Consider the following 19,404-nt stretch of genomic DNA (forward strand, 5'->3'; position numbering starts at 1 on the left):
CAATGAAATTTCCCCATGTGTGGACAATAAAGGAATATCTTATCATATCTTATCTATAGCCGTGTTTCTGGGTGTGTAATGGTTAGTCTGTGTTAATTCTGCTCTCTAAACTGGTTAGAACGGTCATCTGAGTGAGTTTTATGGCCTGTAAATCCAGTGTCTCTGAACTTTCATGACCTTAAACTGTTCATCTTTAAAGGATGTGTAAACGGGCTTCTTCCCAAAAGGTCATCTCGCTGGTCTTTGTGAATCTGCTGCAGTACCGGTAGTTCAGCACGTTTTGCTCCTGTAAATGGGCTCAAAGCTACTGGTTCCTTCTCATAAACGACTATAAAATAACGATCATCAGCTTAATAGACATTTGCTATGTTAACTATGCTTACACGCACACCAGAAATCTCATCATAATCTGATTTGTTGAGTTGTGAGATTATTGAAATGTCATGTATACACTGGAGACTTTGACAGAAATGATTGTGTATGTATCTTTTTGGTTTTGATATTGCGTCAATCCAGCAGATATGTGCTAAAATGTGTCTTTAAACGTGTTAGTGGATGTTTAATTATCAAACTAACGTGAAATATCTGTCAAATTAATCACAAAAGTGCAGAAATATCACATTACCTTGAATTTTACTTTAAACGATATACTCCATATTCTAATTTAGCATATCTTCAAAACAACATGCACAATATTATGTAAACTTGTATATATTGCCCTGCTCTAGTGAAATCCAATGCGAGGAATCTTATGTTTGTTCTCATCTTTGCCAGGAAAATGCAGCAGAAGGGAAAATCGATGAAGCAAATTAAGATTACGATTGACTCAACACATTCAAAGTCCTTTTTTTCGTTAAACATGCAGACTATCGTTCTATTTCAATCCATCTAAACCGACCCGAGTTGACATTGTGCATTGGCAGCGAGACGGGTTATTTCAGGCCATATAACAACATTGCAATTCACTTTAATCTCTTCACTAAGTCTACGTGTCACGGTTTAGGGTCACGCTAAACAAATGGTGTTTTAGCTCTGACCCGGAGACAGCGGGCTCTGCGGCTGCTCGCGCTCATCTCCGAGCGGGCTGCGGTTTTGTGTTGGTGTCATTAACATACCAAGTGTTCACATGTTGAGCTCAGTGACCGGGATCAGAGCGCACACATGAACGAGGAACAAGTCAGGAGCTCACAAATCTCATTTCACACGTCGGAATTATGTCACAAATTTGCCTTTTTCTCAACAGTAGTTTTGTGCAATAGAATAGAGCCAAGTCTGAGTGGATTACACTTGGTCATTCTCTTTGCTCATTCTCTTTTGTCCACTGAGTGCGTTCATTTTGTCCATGTTAGAAAAAAAAATGAGCACCACTGGGTTAGTTTATCTCCAGTTAAAGTCAGGAGGCGGGACAAAAGCGGGGAACTTAGTCTGCTGGAAATGTTAAGCTTGTGCAAAATGTACAAACTCAACTCTGTTTGTACCAAATATGTTCACAATTTCAAGTACTTTTTTTCAGTTTCAGTAACTTTTGCCAAAAGCTGTCTCCTTGAACATTTTATACCTCTGGGTTTGGAGCTACTTCTGAAAAATGAAACTTCATGACATTATTGTGTCAGAGTTCTCACATTTGAATGGCACTGCTCAGAAAATAGTACGTTTGCTTTCTCTGAATACATTGATACTCTCGCTCCACATCATGAGTTTGTTTCTTAACCTTTGGGTCACAGTGGGGGCGGGGCTTAGTCAGCTGGTCATGAGTCACCTGAGGCTGTTTACGTCCATTTGAAAACACACTCGATAAGTCATATTACACACGTGATTATGAACAAATATTACATAAGAAACCAAACTGCTTTCAAGATTAGTGGAGATTAGTGAGGAAGTTAACAAACTTTAAGCTTGATATCATGTTTTGCCATGGTGACTTTTTAGTGAAACTAAACCCTAAAGTATGACAAATATGCAACGTTAAATAAGGCTTCAGTTCAAGCGCAGCACAAAACAAACACTCAGTTGGGCTTGCAGGGTCTGATTCTTTTTAGGTAGATGATTGACTTGCTGTCGATAAATGTGATGATTCCTGAATGATTTTTATCGGTCCGCTGCTCTCGATCGCTCAGAAGTTGCTGCAGGTCACGTCATGTCAAAGAGAAAAATGACATGCCATTTTCAACACAAAATAACTACTGTCTTATATTGGATGTAGCTCCAGACCAATCCAAAGCTCTTCAGGAAAGGTCCATCCTGCAGGGCTGAGCAATATGACAAAAAAGAAAAGTATCATGGCTTCATTCCTCCTTTTGATCAATCCCATTCCTCAATTTCATTAGATTTTTGTCTTGACTAAAAGTAACACTGCAGACTTTTAATCTGAGCCATTTAACACACACATTGCCCCCCAAAAAAATGATGATACAATTTGCACTGACAATCCAGAACTAGACAGACATTATAATGGACATTCGCGTGTGTCCATTATGTCATAAGTGTGGACAAAATTTGCCAGTTTAAAATAGTTTTTTTGCTTTATACAGTAAGGTAAGTTTATTTGTAGAGCACATTTCATACGCAAGGCAATTCAAAGTGCTTCACACAGCAAGAAAAATGCATTAAAATCACAAAGAAATTATAGAAATACAATAAAATGAACTAAATAAAAAAATAAACACCTAGCCACAAAGTCCAACTCTTTTTTTTTTTTTAAATCAGTCCAACTGATTATCAGTATGCACCTTCATTTATTTAGATTTTTTTTTCTACTGTTCCCTCTCTGGTCTTGTTTTGTTTCATTGTTTCTTTTTAATATACTTTTTATATTTAGATAAAAAATAGTTATTATTTTAACAACTATTCAGGTCACAATATGATCGTAAATAAGTAAACCATTTTAATAGTGATAGTTGTAGGCAGCAACCATGAGGGATTTCAGTTCAATCTATGCTCCAAAAAAGTAAAACTACATGTAAAGCACATGACAACATTGTTAGTTTTTTCCTTCAGAAAGTTTTTTTTCATAAAGCTAGTGAGGAAGGGTATTTTAGACTTTGGTCAGGGTGTCAACAATCGTTAAATTGTGCTGTTTTTTGCACAACACTAACCTTTTATATTGTGACATCCCTAATCACCACTGGGTAATAATATTAGTAGTGTAACATGTGCTTCTTTCGAGCCCCTGAATGAACATGGTTGATTCTTTGTGTCCGTCCTTATTGACAGAACTGTAGACAAGTGTGTTCGTCGACTAACGGTGCCTTTGTTTGTTTGTTTGTTTGTTTGTGTCGTCAGCCCCCCGCGGCCCCACAGCCCGCAGGACGAGGGGCAGATCATCTTCGACGTTGACACCAGGAGAGACAGCCAAGTAAGTGCGGCCGTTGTCATGGTGACGACTCCAAAATGCGTCTGCAGCAAAAGGCTTACGGCCTGATGCGGCGTGATCACTGTGGCGACCGAGTATAGAGTGAAGGTGAAGTGCTGCTGTAATTGTGTGAAGAAAGTGAAAATGAATGTGTTATTTCTGCTGGACATTACCATCTAAAGGACTGAGACAAAGGGAGTAAACTGATCTAAGAAGTAGGGCTGGAGCAATGAATCTAAACAAACGTTATTATCATTATATGGACTTTACAGGCTCTAAAATACTTGCAGACCTTTTTATATTAAAGACAAACACATTATTAAATCAAAGTGTCAAAAAAGAATAAACTATTTTAGATTTTCATCAATTATACTCCTAATCCGTAAATATGCTCTATCTAGAAGCCTGAAGCCTGAACATGTGGAGCAAATATGACATGGGTTTAAATGTCAGAATCTTATTATCTTGATTAATTTTAAACTCATAATTATTCCTTTTAGACTTTTGTTTTTATGTACTGACTAAGACCTTCCTCTAAACTTTACATACATGTGTTTTATGTACTGACTGTGACATGCTTCTAAACTTTACATACATGTGTTTTATGTACTGACTGACATGCTTCTAAACTTTACATACGTGTTTTATGTACTGACTGTGACATGCTTCTAAACTTTACATACATGTGTTTTATGTACTGACTGTGACATGCTTCTAAACTTTACATACATGTGTTTTATGTACTGACTGACATGCTTCTAAACTTTACATACATGTGTTTTATGTACTGACTGTGACATGCTTCTAAACTTTACATACATGTGTTTTATGTACTGACTGACATGCTTCTAAACTTTACATACGTGTTTTATGTACTGACTGTGACATGCTTCTAAACTTTACATACATGTGTTTTATGTACTGACTGACATGCTTCTAAACTTTACATACATGTGTTTTATGTACTGACTGTGACATGCTTCTAAACTTTACATACATGTGTTTTATGTACTGACTGACATGCTTCTAAACTTTACATACGTGTTTTATGTACTGACTGTGACATGCTTCTAAACTTTACATACATGTGTTTTATGTACTGACTGACATGCTTCTAAACTTTACATACATGTGTTTTATGTACTGACTGTGACATGCTTCTAAACTTTACATACATGTGTTTTATGTACTGACTGACATGCTTCTAAACTTTACATACATGTGTTTTATGTACTGACTGTGACATGCTTCTAAACTTTACATACATGTGTTTTATGTACTGACTGACATGCTTCTAAACTTTACATACATGTGTTTTATGTACTGACTGTGACATGCTTCTAAACTTTACATACATGTGTTTTATGTACTGACTGACATGCTTCTAAACTTTATATACATGTGTTTTATGTACTGACTGTGACATGCTTCTAAACTTTACATACATGTGTTTTATGTACTGACTGACATGCTTCTAAACTTTACATACATGTGTTTTATGTACTGACTGTGACATGCTTCTAAACTTTACATACATGTGTTTTATGTACTGACTGACATGCTTCTAAACTTTACATACATGTGTTTTATGTACTGACTGTGACATGCTTCTAAACTTTACATACATGTGTTTTATGTACTGACTGACATGCTTCTAAACTTTACATACATGTGTTTTATGTACTGACTGTGACATGCTTCTAAACTTTACATACATGTGTTTTATGTACTGACTGACATGCTTCTAAACTTTACATACATGTGTTTTATGTACTGACTGTGACATGCTTCTAAACTTTACATACATGTGTTTTATGTACTGACTGTGACAAAAAAGAAAATAAAAAAATGTTTTTTTAATATTACTTGGACAAGCTTGGCGGGCCGGATTGAAAGGCCCGGCCCACCCCTGTTCTAAACTTTACATACGTGTGTGTTATGTACTGACTGAGCCCTGTGTTTGGTTTGTTGCAGTCAGAAGCTGACAGCCTGGAGAAGGAGCGGGACATAGACATCCTGATGAAGGACGCAGACTGGGTCGCCGACTGGTCCAGCCGACCCGAAAACATTCCCCCCAAGTCAGTACCGCGCCGTTACCACGACCACACAGTGCACAGGGTTTCTATGGCTACGGCCCGGGCTAATGAAGCACTGGCTGTAAAGAGGTCAAAGGTTTATGAAGGATTACTTATTACAGAAGAATGTGGATTTTTGGTAAATCATCAGCCATTGTTCAGTAGAGGCTCATGCAGATGACAGCCCAATATCCTATGCTATAGGAAAGTCTAGTCACACATGTAAATGATTGATATTTAGTTTGTACATGACGTCTAAAAACATGTGAACAGATCAACAGACTTTGGGATCACGCACACACAATTGAACTGAATAACTCTCCTTAAAGTATGTCTGAGTCAGTACATTTATTGTTGCGGGGGGAGTTGAAGTGTCCTTTATCTCCTCCAGCCATTAGCAAACAAGCTAGCTTAGTGGCATGGACGGAGCAACAATAGAAAACATTTTACATAGTATTGTATAAAGGTAATTTGAGCTCAAATAGCTGTAATGCATTATCAGTGATTAATTGACTTCTTAAAACAATATATTTAATGGTGAAGGTACTCAAACACATGACACACAGCTTTTCTGACCACCAGGAAACACACAAACGTCACACACTTACGTTGCGTTAATGAGCCCAAACGTGTGCCGTGCAGGGAGTTCCACTTCCGTCACCCGCGGCGCTCGGTCACCTTGAGCATGAGGAAAACCGGAGCCATGAAGAAAGGGGGCATCTTCTCCGCCGAGTTCCTCAAAGTGTTCATCCCGTCTCTGCTGCTCTCTCACATCCTCGCCCTGGGCATCGGGTACGAGCTCTGCACCACATGTCACACGCACCCGGCAACAAATGATGTCAGTCATTTCCGCCTGTGTTAGAACAACATTCAGCCTCATTCTGACTTATTTACCTGACATCTACAGGCTTTAATCTGCACATTATCTCAGGTGGTTAGTTTAGGGATCATGGACCTTGGTATTATGGCTTACCATATTTTCCGGACTATAAGTCGCACCAGCCAAAAAATGCATAGTAGAGAAGAAAAAAACATATATAAGTTGCACTGAAGTATGAAATTGCAAGTGTGAAAATAACAAATAATATCACATATAATTTGCTCCGGACTATAAGTATATAAGTGTAAATATATGTATAAGTCGCACCCCGGCCAAAACTATGAAAAAAGGTGCGACTTATAGTCCGGAAAATACGGTACTTTTTTAAAAATACTAATGGATATAAGAACCTGATTGACAGAGACGACAGCACATTCGACTCCATGTGTTTCAAAAGTACAACGCTTCCATTTGTTCTCCATGTGGTGGTGTAGGTGAATATAGACTGACTAATGTGCATAAAACTCAACATAAACTGTATATTGTAAGGCAGTGTTGTCCAACCAGGGGTTCGGGGAGACTTGGATGATTTCAGATTTAAGGAGTTCACAAATCTTATGCAAAATTGAGCTTTTTGAGCCTTCATAATCCAAGTTTTATTTGTATAGAATTTGTATAGTTCCCATAGAGCTGCACATAATAGTAATATAAAACAAACATGTAACTCTAAAAGTTGGCAGAAATACATTTCACACTAATGCTTCCGAAGAGTGCACACGCTTTTTTGCTCGCTCCGCTTGCTATCGCTGCTTTCCTTATTTATTTTTCTTTTTAATCAGTTTTTGTCTTCCAAACATTTTTGCTTTAGACTTTTTCAAGTAAACCAAGGATTTTAAGAACATTTTTCCAGTTTTAACGACATATCTGACGCCAGCGACATGTCCGGGAGAAGAAGTGAGAAAGACTGTGAACGCTGTCGGAAATATCAACAAGAAATTAATGAGCTGAAAACACGGATATTTGTTTTGGAATCTGAAAAAGTTCTTCACGATACCATTCCTGTGTCAACCGACGGTAAGAAGAGCACACTTTTTACAAGAAAAACTGCTACTTTCAACCTAAACCGCAGTGACTCTGTGTCGTTTCCAAAACTGTCTAAAAACCAGAAAGACCAGGCTGTTTCTTGGAACAAACTTGGAGCAAAGCCTAAACGATACAAAGATAACGTGAAGTCACCTAAAATACAGCTCACCAACAGATTTTTACCACTTTCAGAGATGGAATTAAATGAAAAAAGGAAAGATGACGTGGCCAAAATACAGCGAGGAGGATCTGCCAAGGTCACGCAGATTGTTTTAGTTGGGGACGGCGCGATAAGTCACATGACGCATGAAAAGATAAACACACATTCTTTTCCAAGCGCCACTGTTTCTGAGATAACGTCACTCCTTCCAAATATTATGGCTAAGCATGGAGGAGCTAAACAGCTGATTGTGCACGTGGGTGCAGTGGACATGCGGCGGGAACAGACTGAAGTTTTGAAAAAAGACTTCTTGAAGTTATTCGACGTGCTTGATAAAATGGAAATCAAAACTTTCATTAGTGGACCTCTTCCAAACATCGACAGGAGGATAAACAAGTTTAGCCGGCTTCTTCAGCTGAACACATGGCTGTCCAAAGAGTGCTCCCCGAGAGGACTACACTACATTGAGAACTTCTATCTATTCTGGAAACGAGAGGACCTGTTTAAGAGAAATGGCCCCCACCTATGCAGAGGTGGAGTGAGGGTGCTGACAGAGAACCTGCTCCACGCTCTGAGGCATTGGACTGGGCCTGGACAGGGTCCTGAGCAGATAGTTAGAGAAGAGAGGAATGAGAGAAGAATTCCTGCTCCCTCAGCCAGAGACCGAGCCAATGTTTCAACATCAAAAGCACCACAACCTCAGCCTCCACCAAAGGATTCATCAGCAGCTGCTCCACCACCACCAGCAAAGGATTCAGCTCCAGCTGCTCCACATTCACCTCCACCGCCTCCAGCAAAGGAACAATCTTCAAAGGCCTTGGACCCATCTGTGACAAGCCCAACAACATCCCTGTCATCGCCCCTGCCTTCACACCAGCCCTGGGTTCCCCCTGCAACATCTACTCCCACTAAAGATTCATCATTCTCCTTCTCATCTCCACTCTCACCCATGGGCCTTCCCAGCCATTTTGAAAGTCTGATCAAATCAGGCATTAAGATGGCTCCACTCACGCCCAATATAGCAAGGGCTATACCGACTACACCAACAAAAGCCCCACCACCCATCCCCCCTCGCCTCTCACCTGGTCCCAAACTCTCCTTGGCTACAAAAGCCCCACCACCCATCCAACCTCGCCTTTTACCTGGTATCTCCCATAGCTAGGATGCACTGGGTCTCAGCGTTGCCGGGACTTATTGTCACATTAAAAATCAAACCAACCCGGGGCCCTATGTAAAAAGAGCCCCCCCTAGTGCTATTTCTGTAGTCACATCATCACACAGATGGAAAAACAAAATGCGAGTCAGGCCCAATCTGAGAAATGTGATTCATATTCCCTGTGAAAAGATAAAGCCCAGTCCCACTGAAACTAGTCTGAAACTTGCTGTGCTAAATGTCAGATCCTTATGTAACAAATCTCTCTTAATTAATAATTTTATTTCTTCTTATAATCTTGATTTTATGTTTTTAACTGAAACATGGCTTGACAAAAACACAGGAAATGTAGTTCTGATAGAATCTGCTCCACCCAACTTTAAGTTTGAATCTGAAACACGAGAAAACAAAAAAGGGGGTGGAGTCTGTGCTGTCTTTAGAGATGAAATAATTACCCGCAGGTTGTCTTTTGGGGTGTTTTCATCATTTGAGTATGTATCCTTTAAAATGGAGCTAAAACGGTCTCCATCCATTCTCTTCATTGTTTTATACAAGCCTCCCCAGCACTGCCAAAGTTTTATTGATGATTTTACTGAGATGCTTTCAGTCATATGCACAGACTTTGATGGTTTGGTCATTACAGGTGATTTCAACGTGCATGTTGATAATGTTTGTGACAGAAACGCTAAAGAGCTTGATGCTGTCCTTGAAACCTTCAGTCTTACTCAGCATGTGAGAGGCCCCACCCACAGCAAAGGACACACTCTAGATCTCATAATTACAAAGGGGGTAAATATTTCAAATGTTAATGTGATCGATGTTGCTCTGTCTGATCATTTCTGTGTCTTCTTTGACCTGTCTGTTTCTCCCCAACCTCCGGTTGGTCCTGCAGTTGTTCAGAGGAGACACATAAGTGATGGCACAGGTGCACTGTTTATGGAAATGATAAACTTTGAAAATGTCTCATGTTCTAATGTAAATGATTTGTTGAACTCTGTTACATCTAGTGTTTTGAATGTTCTGGACACCATCGCCCCTATAAAGGCTAAAATGGTTAAAAATAAGCAGAAGGCGCCGTGGAGAAATGATGATTCGGTCAGGGCACAGAAAAGGGAGTGCCGCAGGGCCGAACGGAAATGGCGCAAGTCAAAGCTCCAGGTTCAAAAAGAGATTTACAAAGAAAAGCTGAACATGTACAACCTAATCTTATGTAGAGCTAGGGAAAGATATTTTTCTGAAATAATTGGAAGCTGCAGTAACAACTCGCGTGTCCTGTTTGCCACAGTAAACAGATTAACAAACCCTCCAGCTCAGCTGCCGTTAGAACTCATTTCCACATCCAAGTGTAATGAGTTTGCATTATTCTTTAATGACAAAGTTCAGGGCATTAAAAATGCTATAAATCCCACAATGCAAAAAATTACCCTAAAACCACCAAGACACTTAGAGCTAACTCACTTTGCACCAGTAACTGACAAAACTGTCCATGAGATCATCACCAGTCTGAGTTCATCTACATGCTGCCTTGATGTGTTACCCACCAAATTTCTAAAGTCTGTGCTGAACAGTTTGTTAGCACCATTCACTCACATAGTTAACATGTCGCTTCAATCTGGAACATTCCCAATGTCTTTGAAAACTGCGGTCATAAAGCCTCTCCTAAAGAAGAGCAGTCTTGATGCCGCAGTACTGAGTCATTACCGGCCCATCTCTAATCTGCCATTTTTGGGCAAAGTCCTTGAAAAGGTTGTTTACCAACAGCTCACAGATTTCCTCTTAATAAACAACTCATTTGATGTTTTTCAGTCAGGTTTTAGACCTCATCACAGCACTGAGACTGCTCTTGTCAAGGTGACAAATGACATCCGCCTGAACACTGACACGGGCAAAGCCTCAGTCTTAATTCTGTTAGATCTGAGTGCTGCTTTTGACACTGTCGATCATGGGATCCTCTTACAGAGACTAGAGGACTGGGTGGGCATCACTGGCACTGCCCTAAACTGGTTAAGGTCCTATCTGGAAGACAGGAAGTACTTTGTTGAAATTGGTAGCTGTGTCTCAGACCACATGACCCTGACCTGTGGAGTGCCCCAAGGGTCAGTCCTGGGTCCCCTTCTGTTCAACCTCTACATGCTGCCGTTAGGTCAGTTGATACGCAGTGAAAATGTGTCCTATCACAATTATGCAGACGACACTCAGATCTATGTTTCACTATCGGCAGGTGACTATGGACCAGTAGATTCACTCTGTCACTGCATCCAACAGATCAGTTTGTGGATGCAAAACAACTTTCTCCAGCTGAACTCAGACAAGACTGAAATAATCGTTTTTGTCCCACAGAAACAAAGAGAAAGTGTTAGCGGTCACCTCCAGAGTCTCGCTCTAAAACCTACAAACCAAATTAGAAATCTGGGGGTAATAATGGACTCAGACTTGAACTTTAATAGCCACGTCAAATCAATAACATCAGCAGCTTTTTACCATCTAAAAAACATTGCCAAAATCAAAAATATAGTGTCAAAACCAGATTTAGAGAGACTTATCCACGCGTTTGTCTCCAGTAGATTAGACTACTGTAACGGCTGCTCACTGGCCTCTCCAAACGAGTTGTAAAACAGCTGCAGTACATCCAGAACGCTGCTGCTCGGGTCCTGACTAGAACCAGGAAGTATGATCACATTAGTCCTGTTCTCAGGTCTCTGCACTGGCTCCCTGTGGCTCAGAGAATAGACTTTAAAGCAGCTCTGCTTGTGTACAAGTCTCTCCATGGCCTAGCACCAAAGTACATCTTGGATATGTTAGTGCCATATGAACCATCTCGGACTCTGAGGACCTCAGGGACCGGCCTCCTGCTGGTGCCAGAGTCAGGACAAAACATGGGGAATCTGCATTTCAGTTTTATGCAGCTAAAATCTGGAACAGTCTTCCTGAAGATGTGAGACAGGCTTCAACTCTGACAATGTTCAAATCTAAGCTAAAAACAGTTTTGTTTAGCTGCGCATATGACTGAAAGGATTTTTTCTTTGCGCTCTTCTCTTTTGTTTGTGATTTTATTAGTTTAGAAAATCAGTTGGATTGATAATTTTTAATTTAGTTAATTTTATTGTATTTCTGTTTCTGTAATTTCTTTGTGATTTGAATGCATTTTTCCTGCTGTGTGAAGCACTTTGAATTGCCTTGTGTATGAAATGTGCTCTACAAATAAACTTGCCTTGCCTTGCCTTAATGGAACTAGGCCTAATGAAAAAATAAATGAATAAAATCAACTAAATAAAAACGGGACAAAAAATTATAAAAACTAAAATCAAATGAATTAAAGACACCGTGAACCCCACAGCTCATACGGTGTTAAAAGAATGAAAATGTGTTTTAAGAAGAAACTTAGGACTCTGGGGTCCAAACAAGTTCTAACTGGAGTTGTATTCATCTGCATTCATCTTGTTTCATGAATCCTGTTTAGTAAGTCCTCTTCCTCTGATCCTCACAAAACACTACATTTTGTGACATCAGAGAGAGCCGAAGATATTCTGCGCCGTTTTTAAACTCCCAAAATCATCGCCAAACTCACTGGCCTTCATTTATTTCCCCATGATAATTCCCTCTGCTGCCAGTGAATTGCGTGCGAACACAAATCCTGACGAGGGAACGCATGGCAGATATAGAGCACTGTATGCTTTCAGTAGATGCATTATTTTTATGTTTTAAAACTTGAAATGCCAAAGCAAAGGAGCTCAAGAGAATGTTTAAAGGCCGGTACCAATACTAATGCTGCATAATGTGTCCTTTTAAATGAAAGAGCGCATTGTTTATCGACAAATGGCAATAAACCCTTTTCTGTTTCTGATTGAATATAAACATGTTTATTTTACATCTTTTAACAATGTTTCTCTTTGAATTTTGGCATAAAAAAATCATAGAAACAGGAAATTCTAATAGTTAAGGTGACATAATGGTAAACGGATTAATAATTTCTAAATAAACAACGCTTATGGAAGAAAATAAAACATTCTTAACCCACTGTTGTAAAGTCCCACACTCCCTTAGCATGTCTGTCACTGGCGCACAGAGTCCAGCAGGTGGAGCTACAGTCTTGTTAGTTCTGTCCCGGAGCTTTGTGAGCAGCTGCAGACTAATGAGAGCACAAATGCCTGGTCCCAGGAGCTCTGTTGGTGAGAAAACTGTTGTAGTAATCCACTGCTGTGATAATGTTGTACAAGCAGACGCACAAACACGCACACACACTCACACGTCCCATCTGATGAAGACACTGGAGCGGCGGGTCCTGGACCACCGTGAGCTCAGCCATGGACCCGCTGCAGTTCGCATACCGGAGTGGAGGACGCCGTCATCTCCCTGCTGCACCGCTCTCTCTCTCACCTGGAGAAGCCTGGCAGCTCTGTGAGGATTCTGTTCTTTGATCTCTCCAGCCCCTTCAACACCATCCAGCCGCTGCTCCTGAGGGACAAGCTGGAGACGGCTGGTGTGGAGTACGACCTGGCAGAGTGGATCCTGGACTACCTCACAGACCGACCCCAGTTTGTGAGAGCCCGGGACTGTGTGTCTGACACTCGGACCTGCAGTGTGGGGGCGCCCCAGGGCACTGTCCTCGCGCCCTTTCTCTTCACCCTTTACACTGCAGACCTCAGACACGACACGGACAGCTGTGTCCTGCAGAAGTTCTCTGACGACTCTGCCATCATCGGACTCATCACGGACGACGATGATGCGGAGTACAGAGGACTGGAGCAGGACTTTGTGGACTGGTGTCAGCGGAACCACCTCCTCATCAACGCGGGGAAGACCAAGGAGATGGTGGTGGATTTCCGCAGACGCCACCCCACTGCCCCCTCACCAGTGAACATCCAGGGACGGGACATTGAGAGAGTGGACTCATACAAGTACCTGGGTGTTCATCTGAACCACAAACTGGACTGGACTCATAACACAGACGCACTGTACTGGAAGAGCCAGAGTCGGCTCTACCTCCTGAGGAGACTCAGGTCTTTTGGAGTGACAGGGCCACTCCTGAAGACCTTCTACGACTCTGTAGTGGCATCGGCTCCTGTAGGTGTGGCCTGCTGGAGCAGCAGCATCACAGAGAGGGAGAGGAAGAGGCTGAGGCTGGACAGAGTCATTAAGAAGTCCAGCTCCGTCCTGGGCTGTGCTCTGGACTCGGTGCAGGAGGTGGGGGACAGAAGGGTCCTGGCTAAACTCACATCTATGCTGGACCATGAGTGTCGCCCCCTGCAGGACACTCTGTCCGCTCTGGGGAGCAGCTTCAGTGAGAGACTGATCCACCCTCGATGTGTGAAGGAGACGTTTCACAGGTCTTTCCTTCCTGCTGCTGTCAGACTTTATAACAAACACTGTTAGCTCTGAACATGTGTAACTGTCATACCCATGTACAATACTGACTTAACCATGTGCAATACTGTAACATTCTTGTGCAATTACTGTCATACTTTACGCAATAATGTCACACGCATGTGCAATACTCAGACACAATAGTGTCATATTCATGTGCATAGAACTGCTGTAAATAAGTGTTTACTTTACTACTATGACTAGTATTATTTTATCCTATGTTAGCTTATTTTCATCTTTTAATTTTTATTTCAATGTAATTGATTTTTATTTTTCAATTTTAATAGAAAATATTTTTTTTTCTCTATTCTCTATTAAGAATATGAGAGGTTCTGTACATAGGAGTTTTGTTAAGAGGTTTTTTTTTTTTTCTATTAAGAGTGTTATCTGTTCCTTTCTTCTGTATCTACTTGTGTTGCAGCACCAAAATGTCCCCATGTGTGGACAAATAAAGGCATATCTTACACACAAGTGGAACAAACTGTGGCAGCAGCACAGCAAAACCTCAGCCTGGACTGGGATATCAAGAGTGTTCATTACTCAAAGTAGTAGATTAAATTATGTTAATATTGGGCGATATTGACACAAATTAATATCTATTATTATTGCATTATCTCAGTTACGTTATTTTAGCAAAGCATCAGGAATGTGCTCAAATGTGTCTGTAAATATCTTGATTGATGTTCGGGTCGAGTATAAAACTTGACTGGACCATAAAATGAACCACAAAATGCAAAAATATCACTTTAATACTGTACTTTTTTGGGCATTTCAAATAGTTTGAATTATAGTCAAATACTCTTTATGGTGTACTTTATTCGCCTAATGAGCATTTTATTCCTCCCAAAGCAGGAAGTGCGCTGTTCGCTACAGGTTGGACGACTCATTGAACTAAAATGCAGTTGAAATAAATGTATTTTGAATTTAATTTTTTTTAATCGTTTTTTTTTTTATTTCACTTGTTTGTAACTAATGACTTCACACTTGAAAATTATGCCACAATGTCAAAGAGGTATAAATACAACAGATAAAGTCAATCAGCAACTCTTAAAAACCTGTCATACCTGGATTTTACAATTTAAAATCACCGGATCTTGAGTCGATTAGAAGTGAAATAATTAATTGCTCATTGAATATAACAGCTACAGCAAAGCCTTTTTTTTTCCTCCGTTAAAAGCTTTCTTGTATTTCTTCTCTCAGGGTTTACATTGGAAAGCGGCTGACCACGCCCCCCACCAGCTCCTTCTGAACGCAGCTGAAGACAAAAAAGTGCCTGTGAAGTGGCCACAGTCGCCAAGCGCGTCCCTCCCCCCCGCCCCGCCTGCCTGCCCCTCCGTCCCCGCCCGCTCCCGCACCTTTCCATCCCCGGGATATGACATGTTCTCGGGTCTTATCCGCCTTCCCCTCCCCCGCCTCTTTCGCGCCCTCTCCCCTTTATTTCTCTCCCCTTTTTCTTGACTGGCTGTTTGACTGTCTGTAGATAAGCTCCCGTCACTCATTTGTAAATCTAGGAACGATACTTTAGGATTAGATTTTCTTGGGGAAGGGGGGTCGCGAAGGTTTTTGAGCGCCTGGGGTTTTCAAGGAAGCGTCGAAACCAAACTCTTTGCCCTTTTGGATGTGAAAAAAAAAACAAGGGGGAGACTGTCCAGCTTGACCACAGATTGTGCCACCGACATAAGTAGCCTCACTCTTCGAAAAAAAGTTTTAATAAGTACAATAAATAATTCGCTGCCGGCTACTCGAACTGATCATGCCTTTTTATGTAGACCTTTTTTCTGTAGATTATATAGTATCAACTTTTATTTATCTTGCGACGGGGAAAAAACGTGGTCGGTTACCGTAGTGACCATGCTAAAACCACAAGTGTTCATGATTTGCACTGGGGGGAGATGCGCCTGAGATTTAGCGTGAAGTGGTGCCAGTTGGAAGCTAAGGTTGAACTTAACAGTATTTTTAGGTTTTTATTTGTCACTTTTTGCAATTGTAGCTTCTTTTTAAAACAAAAAAAAAACGGTCCCAATTGAAATGTAGCATTGTTTCCTTTGTCCAAAAACATGTCGTTAGCAAGCTAAATCATATGTGCTAACTTTTATGTTTACCAAATTTGCCATTTTACTTTTTTTACTTTTTTGGCCAGGTTTATAGAATATACCAAACTTGTTTAGGTTTTGGACTTAAAATGAGGAGGGACAGATTTGTTTAATAGCTAGCCTGTGTTAGCCTTAGCATTTTATTTTATTTTTAGCTACAGTTATTATCAGCATTTTTCTTTGTTTTGGCTAAATACATTTATTTGAAGTCATAATCATGTATACAAAACATCTTGGTACACAACTAATACTCATTGAATACGTTTAGCCAAAATCTGCTTAAATTAATTAGTTATTTCTACAGCTAATTCAATCAACTGGAGCCAACCTTAAGGCGGCGATGATCGACTGTTGACTCCATTGTCCATTTTTTAATCTATATAATCTGTTGTAACCTTTTTTTTTCCTTTTCAGTTTACTCTAAAATGAATAATTGTAATTATTAATTTAACTAGTTTAGAAATATAATTTGCTGTCCCCTTTTTTTTCCTTTCTTTTCGACACTCCAAGAATCTTTTGCCATACTTTTTTGCAGATAAAGCGTAGTCGTCTTTGTTCCTTTAATGTTTCATTTATTGGGAAAAACAAAACAAACACGTGAACGTCGTTCCTTGGGCTAAAGACCGCGCCGCGTTTCTGTAGCAAACTTATCCTGTGAAAATGAGAGCTTAAAGCGCTAAGGTAATGTGGCGTGACTATGGCGTAATGATTGATTCAACACAATTTACTGAATCGAAATATTGCGTAATGTCACTCCACAATTGTATATCCAAATATTTGCACACGATTTTCTATTTTACGAACATTTGAATAATCGTCATGACCAACGCTATCAATTTTGTTGAACGCGGGTTGGAACTTTCGCCTCGCAGCAAGAAGGTCCGAGGTTCAGTTCACTCTTTGATCATCCGATACTAATCGATCGAAACTAGATACTTTTTTGTATCGATACTTGTTCAAATGAGTAACAAAAAACAACAAAATGTGACCTTTCCTGAGCAGTTTTGGAAAAGATCTTGAGCTTTGTTGTACTTGTTATTAGGAAGGACTTTTATTTAGTGTTTGAATATTATCTTTGCTTTATTGAAATTGGCATCGGATATCAAGTTATTTTAGTATCGTGATAGTACTTTACGCATTAACTTAAAACAAGCACTATGAGCTCCAGATGACGCCGTATTTCAAATTGGGTCGAATAAATCAAGCACTTTCCAGTTACTCTTGCTTGAAAACTGTCTTTTTTTTTTTTTTTCACTTTCGTCAATCGAATACAGCCCCGTTTTTGCTCTTGTCTACTGTTTGTTTTGGGGAGTAAAACTGCACTCATTGATAAAAAATCCCGATGTTTTTGTTGCTGGAGAGAAGAAAGCCGGGCCCGGATGTAAATGTGAACAGACAGATTCCCCTCAGAGCGCAAGGTTAGAAACGTATAGAGAAAAAAAGAACATTTTGCTTTGGAGTTTTCTTTTGCCCACTACATTGAAGAAATAATTTTGTCATTAAAGCTGACCTGAATGAAGCTACACGTGTTGGAGTTTTATTTGTATTTTTGTGAAGATTCTACAGTTTAATACACTCAAAAGGGCTGGACGGTATTATGGTCAGTCCAGCTGAAATGTGTTAAAATATGTCTTTAAATGTACGCGTTGATCAGACAAATATGAAATGGTTGTAAAAATAATCAAACGGACAAAGCTATTACAAAAGAACTTCAGGAACTACACAAAAGGAAACCGGTACTAAACCTGGTCTTAAGAGTGAATGCACTGCAAGCCGTTTTACGAAAGCTAATTTATAAATGTGTGTGTGTCGTCCGAACGATTCAGAAAATAGTGTGATTTTATTGTCTAATGTGGAAATGCTGGTTTAGTTGGTTTGTGGCCTCTTATTGGCCGCAAACCAACCTGCAATCTGGCCCTCAGAGGCAACCGTTGTGATTTTGGGCGTTACAAAAATAAATTGAATTATTCTAGTTTATGTTGTCTGTTAAGATCGTGGTCCATGGTAAAAGACAGACAAACACAAAGTTGAGTTTTCCCAAGACTATTTTGGCTGCAATTTACACGCCAATAGACACATTTAAATGGACGAAATAGGACAATTATACAGAACTTAATAGGCTCGAATTCTTTTTTTCTGATGCCACTCCTTTATTTTCTACTTTAATTCCTTAAAGTCCTACCTTATCTCCCTGGTCCAGCTCATTCTTTTTATGTGTGTTTTTTTTTTTTACTCTTTCTTTTTATTTATTTATTTTCTATTGTGTTTAGTTTTTGAAAAAAAAAAAGGCTAATTAATTACACATTACAACGTGACTAGTGAGTTTCTGGACTAATCTTGGTTTATGTTTGATGTATCAATTACTTGAGTTTTAGGGCAAAACTCAGTCTTCAGCTGGTCCAGTGCTGTCCGGACATGTTTTTATATCAACTGTTTAAGTATCAGACAAATGTTAAATGCACCCACCAACGTGCAGAAACATCCCATTTTACCCTTATTCGGAAAGTAACTACATAGTGTTTCACATATTTTGTCCATCTCCTTTCACAGATGTAATTCTGCTGAGGCCACGCCCTTCTCGCATCTCCAAACGATGCCTGATATACTGTCCGAGCGTCAGTGCATAAGTGTTCTTTGTCCTTAGCAGTAGAAGGTGGACGGTGTAACGTGAAAGCAGAGTCCTCCTGCAGCTGTCCCTCTGCGTCACAGCCCAGTCCTGAGGCTCTCCATAAATCTATCCAGGATTCCAGCTCACATTCCCTGGACCGCCTTCAACAACACTCATAACACTGCTCCATGTGCAACGGGGGCCTAGAGAGGACAAAAAGCCTCCAGTTGGACATGGTCAATGTTTTAGAATGGTGAGTCTTCATGGAAATCTATTAACCAGAAAGTAATATACAAGATAAACGGTTGTCGGCCTTCATCTAAGAGCGACCAATCACACTATTGAAGTCGATAAAGGAGAACATTTTATGCAGGGAGAAATTATGGTTTGAAAGGAACTTTTTTTGTTAAACTTTTTTTTTTTTTTGCACTTAAAGGTTCTAGGTCATACAAGACCACAATAGGCCCGGACAATAGACCCTATGAGCCAAGCTGTAAGACAAACTTGTGACTAGTAAACAAAGCAGCTTCAGTTAAAACTCCTCCCAGTGGGCAGGACTAATTTAAGCTCCGAAGAGTATAAATGTTGCTTCTCGATATTTTTATTTTTACTTTTCCACCAAACGAGGTGAACAATGACTTACTCACAGTTGCCTTATAAGTATAATATGAACATTTTCCTTTCTTTAATACATAA

At 40.0% G+C, this 19,404-nt stretch overlaps 1 protein-coding gene across 1 annotated transcript in view; it reads left to right on the forward strand.

Moving 5' to 3' along the window:
- The window catches only part of bnip3lb (BCL2 interacting protein 3 like b), a 29,249-nt gene extending 11,630 nt beyond the window's left edge, over positions 1-17,619 (forward strand). The window contains exons 3-6 of the mRNA XM_072453489.1: positions 3,283-3,355; positions 5,327-5,430; positions 6,070-6,219; positions 15,208-17,619. Coding sequence (XP_072309590.1) covers positions 3,283-3,355; positions 5,327-5,430; positions 6,070-6,219; positions 15,208-15,256 — 376 coding nt within the window. The 3' untranslated portion in view covers positions 15,257-17,619. The remainder of the gene's footprint in view (positions 1-3,282; positions 3,356-5,326; positions 5,431-6,069; positions 6,220-15,207) is intronic.
- The last annotated feature ends 1,785 nt before the right edge of the window (positions 17,620-19,404 follow it).

The sequence above is a fragment of the Eucyclogobius newberryi genome, unplaced genomic scaffold (assembly GCF_026437365.1).
Source record: "Eucyclogobius newberryi isolate DKJ021-1_F unplaced genomic scaffold, fEucNew1.0.hap1 SCAF_2, whole genome shotgun sequence".
NCBI lineage: Eukaryota > Metazoa > Chordata > Actinopteri > Gobiiformes > Gobiidae > Eucyclogobius > Eucyclogobius newberryi.